This window comes from Ixodes scapularis, unplaced genomic scaffold (assembly GCF_016920785.2).
Source record: "Ixodes scapularis isolate PalLabHiFi unplaced genomic scaffold, ASM1692078v2 PGA_scaffold2__306_contigs__length_199485367, whole genome shotgun sequence".
Lineage (NCBI taxonomy): Eukaryota > Metazoa > Arthropoda > Arachnida > Ixodida > Ixodidae > Ixodes > Ixodes scapularis.
In genome coordinates this window covers 188,514,426-188,532,688 of record NW_024609857.1, presented here as the reverse complement: position 1 = coordinate 188,532,688, position 18,263 = coordinate 188,514,426, and the positions used below count along the sequence as shown (strand labels likewise).

Below are 18,263 nucleotides of genomic sequence, written 5' to 3'. Positions count from 1 at the left end.
TTTGTTTTTCGGTAAAAACGCTTTTAGGGTCACGCGATTCGCCATCTTCCGGACACAGGTTGCAGTAATTTACTCTACGAGTGCACGCGGGAACAAAAGACATGCTGATATTTTTTCTTTCTTGAGAATACGCTTTTCGCTTTATTTAATTTACGCGCAACCTTTCCGGCGCAAGCCAGTGCACGTTCACGAAACGCTTATCATACCTATCAGGACCGCAAGTTCGTCTGCTTCTTTTGCAAGGGTTGTGGTTCCGTCGAAACGCGGAGCTCTGATTGGTTCTGAATGAAAGATAGTGGGTAAACCTCGAGGCAGCTTGCTTTAAATCTACCCACTATCCTTTAATCAGAGCAAATCAAAGGTTGGGGTCTTTCTGATGCCACCGCAACTATTGCGCAAGACGCAGACGACTTGGTCTCTGCATGAGAACCGTTCACATAAATACCGAGAAAAGTTCAATCTTAAACACTTAGTGATGTTTCAAAACGTTGATACTGCAACGCCGCTTCAAATTATATCGCCCCACTCGGCAGAAAGAAGCCCAGAACGACGTAGCAGCTCTGCTCCTTTCCGTTTTGTTCACTTCAACTTACATTTTAGGTTACATTAGGTCAATTTGATGCTAATTTCTTCTGCACAAAGTGTGACAAGCTACGTATAGTCCGCTGCGCGTATTTCTTCGTATGCCTCTGCACGAACAAAGACAAATGAACCTAATATATATTTTGCCAATATACGCGTATTTCGAGAAAACGGTCGGTGCGTCGTCCTCTGATCAAACAATAAAAGCGTCGAACCAGACTTCCCGCTCTTCTTTATCGTAGCTGTCAGGCGAACCTCCATGCTAATTCCTTCAAAGGTTTCTTCATATTGATTCTCTTCCTCCTAGAAGGTATACGGTTCGAACTCGGGCCAATAAATTGCCTGCAAATGGCGCAGAAATCTCTCGAGACTCGCCACACGCAAAAGGGAAAAAAGAGACGGAGATCGTGGCGATCAAATAAAAGGGCACGTTTCTAACGACTTTGCCGCCTTGTAGCCGAAGTATATTGACCTCGCCGAAAAAGAAAAATATAGGGTAACTCAACGAAATCGCACAGAGAGCAGAGAGCTCTCCGGGAATATTTCAACGTCGAAGGAACCGCCGAGGTCATTCCCAGCCGGCGTTTGCTGATTCAAGCAGTTTTCGAAAGCGGTTTCAATTCCGGCGCTGCAGTTGTCCTCTTTATTGGGAAAACGGAGACTATAAGTTAAGATGTTTGCCGGTACAAACTTTCTCAAATGGCGGACTTCAGAACTTCCAGTAAGGATATAAATTTACAAATTAGTTGTTCACAGCGGCGCGCGGTCCGCTCCGAAACTCAACGTGATTTGTCGTCGTGGTGGGAGCGAATAGGACAGCTTGTGCTTCGACGTCAACAACTTATCGAACCATGCGCCTTTTTTTAAATCAGTTTTTCTTTGCGCGCTGGTAAATAATTCTAGAGGCCTGCTTCTAATATGATGGAATTGCCACAGAGATAGTTGTTTGCATTTCCGCAGTAAAACATAAAGAGGAATGTTTATGTTACGGTGTATGGACCGTGGATGTAAATTAAACGTTGTAGAGTTTCGTTGAACCTCACAAGAAGCTTTAATCTAAAAGAGTACACTTTGTGTCTGCTATGGTGTATCTTTCTATGTGGTTTGTTCTCGCCCGACAAAAAAGTCATTACACTTAAAATTTAGCACTGTACGTGATTTATCGCTTTGTTTGCAATCCTTGAATTCGGAAAAATGTATATACACATTTTGTATGGGCCACAACAAGGCTGCTGTTCAAAGTATATAATGTCACAGAAGCTTAGACAACCAGTCTAAAAAAGCTGTGTGTTCAGCGCTGCAGAACTCTTCTTCGCAGTCGTCATTAACTACCAAAATAGCTTTATATTCAATGTGCTTAATCACCTACTCACCTAATAACCAACTCGCCCAACTTACTACTTTTCTACACTTAATGACCCACAGTTGCAGTGGAAGTAACGTGTATTTATTAAACCGGTTCCTCGTCGTACTAACATAGAAATAACTCTACAATGATCTGCCTACAGCATGGCTGCTTCACTGCACAGCCTTACGAGAATAATAGGCGTAGGCCCCTCAATGTATGCCTCGGTGCCAAACCGCCCCAGCGTTACTATCGGAATTCCCATCGATCCCCTGCGACCCGTGTGCAGTGTCATGGCCTCTTTACTTTCGGATCTCTGTTCAAAGCGAGCGGGTATCTTGACATTCGCCTATTCTAGGGTGCCTCAATGTCCTCATGAAGGCATCCTAGCCTATTCTATGTTAAGTAGGGAAGACATGAACGGGCAAGGACGGGCGCCGCGCGCTGACTGCCTTAGCAACGGCCCAGGACGCTTTGACGTGGAGCAATGCCAAGCCGCCCTGTCACAGCGTGCGCTCAAGTTACCATGGAAACTTCCGCGCGGCGCCCGTTTTTTCCGCTCATATGTTCGCTGAATTAGTTCACGAAACATAGTTATACGTGCGTTTTTCATCAGCCAGACGGACCTTGGGTAAAACGTAATTGTGTCTGCATGGTTAGACAGCGGGAAGTTGGTCAGCCTCCATAGGCACCTGTTGTGTCCGCTGTAGATAAGAGATTTTACCCGCGCAGTGTCACTGTTAGCCTGGGGTCGTTCACGCGCAGCACGAACACGAACACACGCCGGCGCGACAACCGCTCAGATAGCTTTTTTTTAGGCAGGGGTAGGGGATTGAACCCCGGGTCGCTGGATTCCGCAGCGCGAGGTTTTTTTCTCCAACTGCTCCAAGCTGCAGCCTGTTTGTATATTCGGCCACCGATTCCCTTTACTCGGCAATGCCTAAACAAAAACAAGACACGCGCTACATAGCGTGAAAACACCTTGTCAAAAAGTACCACTAGTCAGCGAGGTATGTGGAGGCCAGGTTCGTCTGCTGCTTTCGCAGAGACTGTGGTGACTTCATAACGCCAAGCTCGGATTGGCTTCGATTGAAGGATAGCTGGGTAGACTGCAAAGCAAGCTACCCACTATCCTTCAGTAAGAGCCAATCAGAGCTCGGCGTTATGACGTCACCACAGGCTCTGCGAAAGAAGCAGACAAGTTTGCGCTTCCCACAGCTCTACACCAACCCGCCGCCCCGAGGTCACGCTGCTGGGGTGAAGCTGCGATTTTCAGGGAGCGTGCCCAGGAGACTCAACTTCACGCGAATCTGGTTCCTGCTAATGCGCAATGCCTACACCTTGCTTGCGAGAACTGCGCCTTCGTCCTCCCCTTTTCTGGGCTCGCTCGTAAGCAGCGCGTTGGCCTATAATGAACGAAAGGACGGGAAAGGCGAGCGTGTCCTTTAGCTTTCCCGCATCCAGCACGACCTTTCTGCCTTCGATGACTCTTTGACGTCTCACGAGACTCGAGCTAGCGTGCACGTGCAGCCCAGGTATAGCCACGGTGTGAGATAATACTCTTTAGGTAAGGACAATGAACTTTATCGCGACATGCCGATAAAGTTCGCTTTTCACTCTCCCTCTTTCTCTTTCTAACTATGGTTTTATGCGGCGCCGGCAGATGACTCGTCGACCCGTGGGCACGTGAAATGGGCACGGTGTAAGACGGAGGCAGGCAGCAGTCCACAAGACGGCTCGTGCCGCCTCATGCTTCACACGCGCAGAGCTCCAGCGAGGTTGTCGCACGTGCAGAAAGACCACGGTGTACCGGGGTGTCATGGCAACGAGATAATTTTTTTCGCTCTCGCACAGTTTCGCCGTTTGGCCGCCGGCGACACTGTCAGCCGCGAGCGCGGTGGCCGCGGAGTGATGCTGCCTTTCGGATGCCCGTCGAACGAACGCTGATTCCTCGCGCCGCGCGCTCAGCCCCGCCGTGTCCTCACCTAGAAAGTGTATCTTACACCGTGGGTATGGCCGTAGCCTCCTCTATACTAGCAAAGCCTGGCAGATCGCCACGAGAAGCGCCCGCCAAAATTAAAAAGGTAGAGCGGCAGACAACGGGTGACAGGAGAGCCACGTGACAGGCGCCCCGCTGCGGCGAGACGCCGAAACACACTTCTCCCGAGCGATAGAATGTCCGCTCGTGCTCCTCGCGTTCCTCGCGCTACCGCTTCTCGTCTCGTCGGGTTTGAAAACCGGGTTTCGATTCCTCGCCGCTGCAAAAGCTGTGCGCTGACGTCTAAGTTCCCCGAGAAATGCTCTGTACTACCAAATCATCGCACTCCAAATCTGCGACCGGGCACTCTATGGCTCCGCCGTTGAACTTCCGGGTTTTGTGAGTATAGAGAAGGCTATGCACGTATGCAATTACAATGCCCTGGAAAAAAATTGTTTTATAAACGTAAACTAACTCCACGTTTGATAAACGTACACACGACACAATTCCGTTAACTTATAGCACCATCGTCGAAGTTAGAAAAGTTTGTTTTCACATAAAACTGTGCCAATAAATGTGAAATTTAAGATCCTGCATTAAAGTTGATGTACATGTTTTCTCGACGTGCACGAGGCCATGTGTTTCGCAAATGTGCCGCGGAAATATGAATAGGGGTGTGCGAATACCGGTTTGAATCAAACAGCGGTGGGTCAATCACAACCTTCACAGATGGGGATACGCACAATTTTCCTCTTCGCGGTGTTGAATCTATACGAATGGCGCTTCGCTGTTTGATTCAGGCTATAGTATTGGTACACCAATATAAAAATATATTCGCTCTTAATAATGCAATTTTATACATAACTTTTAGATGTATATTTTGCTACGCTATTTAATTTTTTTTTTTTTTTTTAGGGATTTTTTTATTAGTGAGAGTAAACTACATTGTAGCGAAACGGTGCGCTATATATTATTTCCGCATCGAAAATTTGTACAGCGAACTGTTCTACTAATACGTGAAGTCGTTGAAAATCGATTTTTTTTTGTTCTAGGTGGTTTCAGCGGTTATTGTTATATGCAGTAGTCTGAAAGACTAGAGGAGGGGAAGTTACTCCACTAGGAGCTTCTGATTTCTGAGTGTTCAAGAGAGCGACTAACGACACTGCGTTGCACTCTCGCGTTCTTAAAATTGCTAGAGGCATGTATGTTTAGACTTTTTAAAAGGAACAAAACTGAGACATCTCTTTTAAGGCTCTAAAATTTGGTATAATACAGTGCAGTGCACGGCCATATTTTACAAAAAATTAGTACACTAAATCCATAATTATTTTCAACTCTGATAAAATAAAAAGTATGCTACTCTCGTGTTGTAAACTTAAAGTATAGTTTCGATTTTACTAATCGTGTATTACACATATAGTGGACACACAGTTATGTATAACACATCGCTAAATAAAAAATAGAATGAACATATTATAAACAAATACGGGAGTTATAGCAAGTACACAGCAGTATACAGGAATTACACTTCGAAAATAGCTTGTTATTTAAAGTGCAAAATTATTATAGTTTAAACCTAATTTGCGTTAAGCGTGAAAAGTTTTTTTCAGGAGTCTATTTACTTGTAGAGCTGAGAAAGAAAGAGCAGTCCCCATCAATACATTACGAAAATGTTTAGAAAAGTATTAAAAAGACCGCCATGAAAAGAAAAGAAGAATTTTGAAGGTATGTGGTGGATGATTGATTGGTTGAAATGACGCCTCCTGCTTTACGCAGAAACATTACTAATAAAAAATAAGAGGATTTTACTCTTTAGATGCTTTTATTTGATAAGTTTTGGAACCAAAGTTATACGTGCTTAGTAGGATACCAGAAAGACGTGTTCATGAATCTTACTTTAGTTTAATGAAAGCGACCAAATGAAGACAGATTGCGTTTTTCATCATAGTTTTCTTTTTGCAAATTGCCATCTTGTTTTATAGCATTATTTTCCGCAGACGAATAAATAAGCATCAACGAGAAGAAATGAAAGATGTCGATATTTATCCAGAACTTAATTATCAGGCTCCACAATCTACGTAAAGGTGGTGATTCGAAATATTTAATTTGAAGCATGACTCAGAATATTTTCTGTAGTTATCAAACTGGAATTGTGAATATCATTGCTTTACCCAAGAAACCTCTTCAAGTCGTATAATGAATTTATATAACGATGGTGCGTAAAGATTAATTGCCCTGGAAGAGTTCAAATTAGTGCAATGGGAATTGCTTTTTGCATCAATCCCTTGTGTTACGTGCTTAATTTAGACTTTACAGCAGATGCATGCTTCACTTACCCTTGTAATCCTGGAATAAAAACGCACAAGGCGCAAAGCATGAACACGGGCCCTCATTCAACGATCCACGGGATATCGGTGAACGAGGTTAAGCGATTCTCAAAAGGAATGTCACTAACCGACGTCAAGTCAAAAGGGTTCTTTCTAAATTCTCAGGATAACAACAGCCTCTGTTTTTTGGGTGTTCAGGTATTAAATAGACTAATACCCCTGTCAAATAAAGTAGTACAAAAGTAACTGAATGCCAGTGTTTAAAGTTAATAAAATCTTCGCGTGGTTACTCGTGATATTAAAACTCGAAAAACTCTTTTTGGACCGTTGGATATTGGCCTGATGTAACTGCTGGATTATTAATGCACCAGGGGTCTCCGTCTCCGTCAGAACGTAAAGCAATGCTCAGAGTTCGGGTGGAGCCAAATCCTTCGAAGTGAGAGAGCTGGAGTGGAAGAGGAGGTTTGAAACATTATTGCTTAGTTTTTCAACAGGGAGTTGACGCTCTGGCTGTTTTTTCTTTATTAAGAAACGTTTCATCAAGATTTATTGTTGTATAGTTAGACTGAAGCCCTTATAATAACCCAATTAACGCAATATCAATAATATATATATATAAGCGATGACATCTCCCTTCTACATGAGACTCATATATTGATATGTAAGTAAGGGGAGTTAAGCAATCATTCAAAGAATGATGCCTTTGAGGCTTACTAAGCCTTTTTTCTCTTACCAGATGTCTTCAATATTTTTATCACCGATAGTTAAAATCTCTAATCTTCTAGAAACTAGACAACCATTTTCATGTTCAAGGATTTCGACACACACGTGCAGTGACATTTATACACCAAGCTCGAATCGCCTTCCACTTACTTTTTTTTCAAATCTACAATTCGGGTGAAGCTGAACCGAGACTGAAGCGATACCCGACAATTTATTTAAGGTGCAGTTGATAGAAAAGTCGCAGCTGTTCTCGATGCGCCCCGGTACCCCAATAAAAATACAAGTAGCTTAGAAGACACCGCGATAAAGTTCATACGTTTAAAAAAAAACACAAATAAACGACGTAGATATGGACGATTGCGTTTGACTGTTGGTTAACGTGACGACTGCCGCACTGTGTGTACTACACGACTTCGTGGAAAACAAAAAGACAGCCGACACCGAAGCCCTGCCGAAAATGTGGCGTATACGCAATGGCCCTATCGAGGGTAGGCGCGAAGTTGTCCGTCCGTCGGGTTGGTTCACTCACCGACTCTGATGACCGGTGGCAGGGCTCGCAATCCGAGGGGCATCAGAAGCAGCAGCAACCAGGTCGTGAGCAACGCGGCGAGGCCGGGCCGCGAGCCGGGTGGACGCCGCAGCGGCAGCTTCATTCCTCTCAGCGCGTCAGCTTCTTCTCATCGTCCGCAAGAGTCCACGCGCGGCGACGACACACAGCGAACTCGTCGAAACGGGGGGTCGTCTCCTTCGAGGTCTTTCCTCTTTCCCGAGGGGCGATCGTCTCGCAGAGCGCGAAGTCCGCACCCCGATAGAAGCAAGTCTGAACAAGCCCCGGGCACACGGAGGGTGCTACACCCGCATCGAAGCGGTCGGGTCGGCGGGGCGACGTCGGCGAAGTGAGAGCTGTGGATCCGGTCAAGCGACGACGATGCATCCACGCTGAGCTTGATCGTTTGCGCGCGGTCACACCCCGGGAACGAGGACGGCGTGCAAAAGCATGCTGGAAGATTTGGAATTTTGTTTCAAGCCATCTTTTTTTTTTTTTTTTTTTCCTGTGCTTTTTTTTTTTTTTGGTCCGTGCGGCGGTTAATCCGTGAACATCACTGCTGGTAGAACAAAACTCGCGGTTCGTCTGGACTGGGAGCGCAGGCACAAATGCAACCGAAGTGACAAAGTGAAACAAAAACAAACAAAAAAAAAATCAAAAAGGCTACTTCCAAGAACTAGGGAAGAATTCACCACTTCTAAGGCGAACACGAGTGACGGTCAGTCGAGACGGAAAGGAGGCAAAAAGCAAAAAAAGATGGGCCGATGCATGTGGACTTTCGATCGTCGCTGGCGCGTAAAGACGAACACACACCACGCACACATCCGGCGGAAAGGCGACGATTTCAGGCGAGTTTGGGGGTTTCAGACGTGGACGGCCTTCCGCGATCTGTGCACCACACTTGGAAGCCTCGACTTGGCGGCGCGGAGGCGCGCGAAGTGGTGGGGGGGTGCCTCGGTATTTTGTCGCAGCCGCAGCTACCGCTGCGCCTTTTTAGCTTTTTTTTTCTTGTTTTCTTTGTTGGGCGGCGACCTCAGGAGGAGCAGCAGCGCAGTCGTAGCCGGAGCGGCCGCGGCACGCGACGGTGCATCGACGCTGGCAGCTGCCGACGCCGCCGCCTCTCTCCGACCGTGCAGGCGTATAAGCGGAGGACACGCGCCGGGTTCTCTCTGGCCGGGAGGCGCACGAGGATGCGGAACGCAATGAAGGAGGGGAGGATGGAGAGGGCCTCGGGCGGGGAGTGGACAGAGGGCGAGGATGCCGCGCCTGAATCTTCCGCGCCTGCGCAGTAGAGCCGGCCCCGCAGCAGAGGGCGAGGGAGAGAGGCATCAGGAGACGAGAACTGCTGCCCCGTCTGCTCGGACGGGCTTCCTTCCCCCGCGTGCCGGGGGAGGGCGCTCGTGTCGCGGCGTATCGCGGTAATCGTAGATAGATATATATAAATGCTGTCATCCGAAATAAAAGAGAAATGCGGGATGCGACGAACGCAAAGAGTCAGGAATGAACCGACACGACAAAACAAACAATAATGGCGGCAGATGATGGCGTCCCGCCGCCGCCTCTGCCAGGCACTCGACGCACACGAGGACGACGGACGACGACAAACGGAATCTGGCATTACCGTCGTGCCGGTGCGGCCTCTCTTTTCATCCCGGCACGCGAGTGCACTCGAGGCACGCACGAGCGCACCAACCCGAGAGCGTAGAATGCGACGGGGAGGAGAAGGGAGCCAGCAGCGAAGGAGGCACGGCGGGCCCCTGTTGCTCGCTCCGGGCACAATGCCTTTTTTTTCCTGCGCCACCACGCGGCGTTCAGTCGTCCTCTCCGCGGATTAACATTTTAATGCCGACTTATCGAACCTGCCCGCCCAGCAACTGCTTTTCCTGTCGTTTTCTCCGGCTTCTCTCGTAGCTATTACGCTCGGGCGATTGTGTTTGCTTTTCTTCTCTCGATACCCATGGCTGTTGTCTTCGACTGTCACGAGCCAGGCGTCTTCCCCCGCGCAGAGGGGATCCACTTTTATCTCGACCGCAGTTGGCTCATTGTTTAGAAATGCCCGACGGTGGCCCTTATAAAAAAGAAAAAAAGAAGTAAAACCGGCGGTGTTTTTGTGCCTGTGCTGAAATGAAGCGAACAAGAACACTGAAAGGTGTATAGCATACAAAAAAAGAGCGAGGCAACAATAAACGAAATGAAAAGAAATGGCGAGGAATTTAGTTTCTGGGGACCGCAAAGCACGCCAGAAAGCCTGAGCCGCGCCGCGATATTGCTGTTAACATTCTGAGTCTCCAGGCACGTGTCACAAAGAGAGAGATGATGTCGAAGTAGTGAGGGAAGGAGAATGGCGAGCGAGGACGAAGCGGGCGGAAGGACGATTTTGCAACGGGAGTCTCGAGAACGGCACGCATCCTCCGGGCTTCGCGGGTCGCAGTCCGGCGCAGGCTGTGTATGCTGCTCCGTCTCACCTTACGATGGAGCGCTGCGGACGCTCCGAGCCATACCATCCGATCCCCGCGCACTGAATGCCTCACGTGACTACGTGCCCGTCTCACCCTCGATGATCACGTGACGATCACACGGCATTGAAATGGATCCGATGGTTCGTGTCGTCCTCCGCGGGCGCGATGTGCGGCGAAACGGAGTTTAGAGGAGGAACAGGGCTTTCACGATGAGGCAAGCGAGGAGGGCTGGCTTTTTGTCATAACGACGCGGTAATGCAAAGAAGAAATATAAAAAAATAACACACGGGACTCGATTACGCCGATGCCGAGGGTCGCTTATCCGTCGCGCCGATAGCGTATGGCAGAGCGGTTCGCTAATTATCGCTCCTTAGACTTACACGTAATTTGCATCGCATCATACTCGATCTGAAAGGGTTCTGAGCAGTTTAGCGGGAAAAGGAGGGCTTTAGAGCCTGGCTAGGGGAAACATCCACATTACGAGGCCGTAGGCTTAAACCGGGCACAGAATGGGCGCGAGTGCCGCGTCAGCGTAAGCCTCGGATTCTCGTTCTAACCCCAACGGAGCTTTGACGCGTCGCTCATGTTCCATACGTGTCCTAAACTAACCCCTGCTAGGTGACAAAAAAAAAAGAGAAAAGTCAACAGTGGGGATTTCTTATTTATTAGGGGTTGGACGAGGAGCAACTGCACCGCCACAAGGCCGTTTGCACTTTGCCTTCTTCGCAACATTGACTCGTAACTATGTGTCGGACGCCGCTGGCTATTGGTTGCACCACCGAGGTTACGTGTATACGAAAGCAAGTCTAAGAAACGGAGTAAAATCAAGAGCCGCGGAACCCGGTATCGGACTGAGTGTGACGTCGTGGGGTAAAAAGGACCTCGCACTTTCTAAATAGCGCTGCTAAGAGGCGCATCTTTTTCGGCCTTTTTCGTTTTACTCAACTGCAATGAGTCCTTCAGGATGTTTCTTATTATAGTCGGTGACAGGTTAACGGTACAGGGCGAGGGAAAGGAAGGCTGGGGATGAGGAAGCGGGCGGACTGCTAGAGCGAGGGGGATGTTTCCTCCTCTCGTATACAGCAATCCCTTTGCTTCCTCCTCCCCAGCCATCCTTTCCCTCACCCCTGCAATTTTTATATGTCACCTACTGTGCACCACTAAGTGTCACTGCGTTATGATCTTAACCCTTGTGAAAACGTTAGATAACATTATGCACGTGCGGATAATACGAACAAGAAAAAAAAAAAAGAGAAAAGAGAAAGACGCCAGTATAGATGAGTCAACGCCTGTCGGCCGGTGCTTCGAGCAGGCCAACTTTTTTCCTCGTTTAGTCTTGCATGTCACCCAATCATTTGTGTACACTCCAAAAAGGTGTTCCATTCACTAAGCGTAAGGATATGATGCGTTTCATTACAAATCATTTTATGAATACCAGCTGTTATCGATAAACTTGTAACAAGTAGTGGGTGTATCAAAAACGCTAATTTCCTTACTCATAGATGTATACGCAAAGGGTTATTCATAAATGGTTTTAAACACTCGAAAAAAAATTTAAAAAGCAATGGAAACAGTAAGAGGACGAGGGGAAAGTCCAGCGTTCGGGTCGCACTCTAATCGCTTTATATTCATTATGTTTGTTTTTAACTTTGTTGCATCGTCATCTTTCAACCATCTGGCATATTAGTTTTTCGCCGGACATTTGAAAAATAATATTGCTCCGTTGAACACGTGAAACGTTATTGTAATTGCAGAGCATTGGTAAATGCTCGATTGCTGGCTTCTCTTGATTGTAATTAGGATATGTACATGCCCATTACCTTCGGGGCCTTAGCGAAATTTTGAATGGTAAGATTGAAATCATATTTGATCTAAAGACATGGTGATGTTGTCACCATGAGTTTTATGAGACGTATATATTTTTATTTAAATCAAAAGTTTATTCTTAGAAATCAGTTCAACAAAGCTCAAAGCTTGCACTAAAGTCAGAGCCATAACATATTCATGTTATCTTAAAAAAAAATAGTAAAGGTGAATAACTTCAGTAAAAAACTCAACTTACGCATCAGCGAATATGCCAACATAACGCCTTGTTCGTAGAGGATAGCATTTTTATGGGACCATAGAAATGTCTAAAAACATCCGAGTTTTTTTATTCCTTCTGAGAAAGCTCGACTCCGACCTTCTTTCTTACGTTTGAAGTTTTGTCACTGACCTAAAGAGTACAGTGCGTATTGTGGTTGATTAAAGCAAGCGTAGTTTCTTAAAAACGTCTTACAAATCGAAAGCCAGTTTATTTTGCGCGCTCTCCCAATAATGATATACTACAAAAAATAACCAACTGAAGCTTCTCTTTTTTTTTTTTTTTTTTACAGATGCCAATATCTCTTTTTGCCTCTGAAGATATAGACAAGGAAATAGTGTGTATGTTTAGACAGCCGGAAGTTAGTCAGTCACTGTGGACATCCGAAGTCTCAGCTAAGGTGCATCACGGAGTAGAGTGAAACACGACTGCACGCCGATACGATGCTCATTCAGATTGAAACGGGTAGGAGTACGGATTGAAACAAGGATCCCTGGGTTCCGAAGCAATTGCTTTTTACCGCCCCGTGCTCTGAGTCGCGGTGCGTTAGTACATTCGGTCGGCCACCGATCCGTCGCTCAAGATATATGCGGTAACATAAGTATCGTAAGAACAGTATGATACTACCGGAATCGCACATACCATCCATTTATTTAGAGAACGCATGCATTCTGCAAACAATAAAACATAATTAAAAAAAAAATTCCGGATGCCTTCTCATGCGCCTCGCTAAAACAAAACACACAGACATGACGCTCTAAATCTGCAATTCTGAAAAAAAAAAAAAAATTAATGAAACGGGGCAGAAACGTTACTACATGATGCGTTTGCATGTCTAAATGAGTGCGGTAAGTCGAGCTGTTTGGAAGCATCTAAAAAAAATGGTTTGGAAAAATTCTTGCGGTTTTCCATAACCAAAACGTAATGCAAGAGTTTTTTTTTTTTTTTTTTTTCTTTTTTATGTAATACACTGCCAGAAGCCGCTTGAGAGCTTTGGGTTCCGTGCATTCGTTCGGGAGAGCCACGACTTGTGGATTTATTCAAACGTAATATATGAATCTTTTTTTCTTTTTCAGACACATAAGTATTTTTGGTTTAGAGCACCGAACGTACCCTTGAGGTATGTCTTTCCGCATGTGTTGAGAGGTCCGTGAGAACGATATATAAAGTGACTGTTGTGCTACAAGGCGGATCGAAGAAACGGCCTTTTACTTCCGCTAAGCCGCCTTCCACCATGTTCATAAACAGCGTACTCATATACCACAGTCACCATGATTTGGTATGCAGACGCTTAGTTACTGGCGTCGTTCTTGGTGTTTTTAATCCTGCTTCGCTCCTCAGGTTACAAGAATCGCAAATAAGCGTTCATGGGAGTGCGTCCCATGGAAGTTTATTTGCAATTCACTGGGCCAGCTGACGCATAAGTTAGTTGGGTCCCCCAGCAATATCGTGGAAACATTTGAGTACCACTTGGTATAGGTACGCAGTATATAAATATTGTGAGGATGTTAAAAAGGTGATTTAATGAGGACTGGATAGAGGTGTTCAAGCGACAAGATCGTTGTGCCCCAGCTGGAGAGCGCCCGCAGCTTGGACCTCTTCTTTCAGCTTCGTCTTCTTCTCCCTAACACTTCCCCCGGGCGCGTAAAGGGCCGGGCCACCGGCCTTGGTGTGGTTAGTCGTGGGGTGGGTGGAAAGGTTTCATGCGGGAAACATGGACAATGTCACGTGACTTCGTGCGGTGATCTCTAGGTGGTGCCACCGGTTCCACTTCGTAGTTTGTAGGAGACAGGCGGCGGAGAATGCGAAACGGCCCAGTGTATTTCTGGAGGAGTTTTTCACATTTACCTGGCTTACGGAGTGGGGTGGCGAGAAGGACTTCGTCACCAACGTGGTAGGAAGCTTCGCCATGCGTCTGTGCGTAACGGAGCTGTTGTTGCTGGTGGGATCGTAGCGTTTGAAAACGCTCGAGTTGTCGAGCATCCTCGGCGCGGCAGATGACCTCAGAAGGATACGACGTGTGAGGTTCATAGACGGAGGGTAAACTAGTATCAAGAGTTGTAAGAGGTTCACGGGCGAATAGCAAGTAATACGGTGAGAAGCCTGTCGTTGACTGACGCGCGGTATTATAAGCGAAGGTCACATATGGGACAATAGCGTCCCAGTTTGTATGATTTTCCGCGACGAACATCGACATCATCTCTGATAACATGCGGTTAAGGCGTTCTGTTAGCCCATTGGTTTGGGGATGATAAGCGCTGGTTAATCTATGAGTTGTGTTAGCCAGGCGCAAAAGATTATCGAGGAGCTTAGCTACAAAAGGAGTGCCCCGATCGCTTATTATAACCTGGGGTGCACCATGCCGGAGGAGAATGTTGTGCAGAAAGAAAGTTGCCACTTCTTGGGCTGTGGCGGTTGGAACACAGGCTGTTTCGGCGTATCTGGTGAGATAGTCTACGGCGACAATTATCCATCGGTTGTTGTTTGTAGACGAAGGAAATGGGCCGAGAAAATCGATTCCGATTGTCTGGAAGGGTCGATGAGGCGGTGTTATGGAATGCAAAGGGCCGGATGACTGGGTGGTTCGAGTCTTGTGAAGCTGACACTGGTGACACGTGCGAATGTACTTGTTGATGGTGCGATACATGCCATTCCAGAAGTAGTTCGAACGCACGCGGAAATATGTCTTTGCGAAACCGAGATGTCCAGCGGTAGGGTCATCGTGGTGTGTTTGGATGATGTCTTTTTGGAGGGTCCGAGGAACAACGAGCAGCCAGGGTTGTCCATGTGGCTCGTAGTTTCGTCTATAGAGGACACCATCACGAAGGGTGAAGAGACGAGCGCGCTGTTGAGTGTGCCGCGTGAGAGATCCAGGAATCCCCATCAAGCATTGTATTAGTGGCCGGATATTCTGATCGGACGCTTGAGCAGCTGCGATGTCAACGGTATCCAACAGAGCGATGGAAGAATCGTGGTCGCTTGGAGCATGATGTGAAATGTCAGTGGGGAGAGGACATCGGGACAGCGCATCGGCATCCAGATGACGCTTTCCTGACTTGAAAACAACGCTAAAGTCGTAGTCTTGAATTTTCAGCGACCAACGCCCAAGGCGGCCAGATGGATTTTTAAGGCTGGCAAGCCAGCATAGGGCGTGGTGGTCTGTAACAATTTTAAAATGGGTGCCGTAAAGATATTGTCTGAATTTGGATATCGCCCATATTAGCGCTAGACATTCACGCTCTGTAATACTGTAATTTCTCTCACACTTAGTTAGAGTTCGACTAGCGTATGCTATGACGCGTGGGCGACTATTTACATTTTAACATTTACATTTAATAACGCCAACTCAAAATTTAGGAGCATGTTGAACGTTTTATTTTACTAGAGTTTATATGAATAACGAGAGAAACGTGAAATATAGAACTTGCGCAATATACATGCATAAGATGCCATCTGCAGAACATTGGATACGATTTATATTTTTGGACGCAACTGTTTCCGTTAAACTCCCGCAACTAAAGTTCATTTTATTTTTTTCTAGAGTAGTTATGTAGAACGCGAAGACAACGAAGAAAAGTTTATTATGCGAGCACCAACTAAAAGCTTTTTAGGGCTTCATAAAACACCTCCTAATCACCTAAAACCGACTCATAACATTATTCTATTTTATATGACATCATGCACGTCAATCGACCACCTTAAAAAGAAACAAAGCACATTATACTAAAAAAATAAACACGCGCTTGTTCTATTAAAAAAACTATCTGACCGAACTTACCTCTGCCGCTTGTCGCCAAGCCCTCTGCTGCGACCAAATTTCAAGTCATAAGAGATAAAATATTTATAGCATGTAATAAACATTTGGCCGTGCTATTTTTATGGTTCAGCAAAAAATAATAAATTCACCGGAGAGCGACTTCGGCCGGGAAGTAGACACAAATTTAGTCCGCCTCTTAAAACAGCCGTGTTCTGTTTTTCTCGACCCTTACACGTCGCGCTTAAAAAAAAAAAAAAAAAATGAAAAAAAATATATTACCAAACTCTTGCAAACTCGCAAAGCTTACAGACTATTCACTCCATAGAATTAAATCACAGCTCTTGAAAAGGCCCCTACTGTGACGCCCTAGAATTTGTAATTCACCTATCAACCTGTGCTGCACAAGTGTAATCCCGCATCCCTCGTATTCTGGATATCCAAATGCGGCTTCACGCGTTAGAAAGGCCCCGCATGAATAGTTCGGGGAAGGCGCAAACCCCAACTTCAGCCGGCAAGAAACCGAACTGTTAACCCACGAAGAATCTTTTGTTGCGCGACAGTTTTGAAAAAAAAAAAAAGTTAGAGGACATCTAAGCACTTCTTATGAGTTGTGAATGCGAAAGCATTCTCGGCGCCGAGGGGAGCAAAAGTGGTCGCAGAGCCGGTAGAGAGAGCGGCGGTGCGCCGCGAAGACCGCCCTAGCCGCTACTGATTGCTGCGCCGCTCGGTGGGGCAGTGGCGGGAGTGCGAACCTCGGCGCGGAGTGTGCTGAAATTACGTGTCCACTCATTATTATGAGCGTCCTAGCTGCGAGCAACGTTACTAAAACCAACTCAGTTGTGAAGCTCCGCTCCCGAGGTGTTCCCTTTGCGTGGCACCTGTCAGAGGGCGCGCGCTCCGCTTTAATACTCGCTATCATCATCATTAACGGCACGGTTCTGGCCTTTGCTTCTGGCTTACAGAGCTTACGGATGACAGCAGCACACGAGTTTCAAATTGTTTCTGCTGCTGTTGGTTGTCACATATTCAAAATCCGGCACTTTTTTAACCAATAAAACATTGAGACTGTGTTCCTGTTGACCCTGAACCCTACCTGAAGTGTCGTCTGCCATCGAAGCAAAATAATGATCGCGCACACGCGTGAACAATCCCTCGGTCGTCTGCAACCGGCGCGACGGGGACGGCCGTGCGCCTTTCACACCTTGGAAAAACAATACAGAGAGGCTTATAGCAGCGCATGAGAGTTCACACATTGTTCGAAACTTGTGAAGTGACAATCTGTGAGTCTTCAATCTTATCGGAATATGCCGGTGGCGTGGTCTGCACCGGTGTGTCGATATCGTAAACGGTCGGTGCGAGGTACTCAGGCGAGACATTTCTTCAAACTTCCTTTGGACGAAAAACGACACGTCTTATGGGCGAGAAACTTGCCTTTGCGAGACCTATCGCAGAAGGACTTCCTCTGTGATTTGCACTTTAGGGAAAAGGAGATTCTGACGTACTTCGAGCACGAGATTCGTGTTGAAGTCGTCCTAACGCCACGGGTTAAGTGGAGTCTGAAACCCGACGCCTTCCCAAGCGTATTTGCGACCTATCCGGAACATTTCCCGCGTTCCGAAAGGAAGCCTGAAAGGAGGGGGTCACCCGAGACTCATCTGTGCGAAGATGTCCTGGATGTCCGACCAGCAATGGCATCGCACTGGTAAGACTGCACATCCACTACTACGGTAGAAACTCGCTTTGATTGTACTCACCGGATTGTAGTGGCGCCGACGAATTCTGGTTGTTTAAAACGCTTCACGCTCTCAGTACAGCTAAGGCGGGAGCATTTTACAATAATACAAAGCGTTTACCAAAACGGTCCTAGCGCTTATTATGCTCAAATTGTATTTTTTTAGAGGCGAAAGGGCACAAACTGAACGAAGACGATGCTGAACCTCGAGAGGAGTCGGGACTCGCAAGCAGCCACGGAGTAGTAGCAGACAAAAACACGTGGATTAATGCGCCGGCAGCGCCACCTAGCTGCAAAAAAAAAAAAAAACAATCGGACACGGTTTCGGTTCCCCTCCAATGTACAGCGTCTATGGGAAGTTCCATAACTGAGTTGATCTAGTAACGGTGGCTGCAAGTACCCGTTGACGACGTCAGACCTCAAAGAGTAACGTTAGGACCAACGTTACTAAAACACTCAGTTGGGAAACTCGCCGTCGAAACCTGGGCCGCTGGCGTCCACCAAGACCGAGCTAAATACGATAACAGCGCCACTCGTTATCATTTGTCTGTACTGTGGTCACCTTAAGTTTTTAGAAAGCCTGTTTTTGCGTAAAAAACAAACGGAAAAGACTCTTTTTGTATGAAATTTATTGGAGTATAGTACAAAATGAAGGGCGCGTGATGTTTTTAAAATCTTTAGTTTGCAAGATTTTGCGGCACAATTAATATTGTTTTTATACAACTACGCC

The 18,263-nt window shown here is 46.6% G+C and overlaps 1 protein-coding gene across 1 annotated transcript in view; it reads right to left on the bottom strand.

Moving 5' to 3' along the window:
- LOC8042343 (glutamate receptor ionotropic, kainate 2) overlaps nt 1-8,689 on the bottom strand; it is a 422,879-nt gene extending 414,190 nt beyond the window's left edge. The window contains exon 1 of the mRNA XM_029986050.4: nt 7,485-8,689. Within this exon, the coding sequence (XP_029841910.2) occupies nt 7,485-7,608 (124 nt within the window). The 5' untranslated portion in view covers nt 7,609-8,689. The remainder of the gene's footprint in view (nt 1-7,484) is intronic.
- Nucleotides 8,690-18,263: the final 9,574 nt, after the last annotated feature.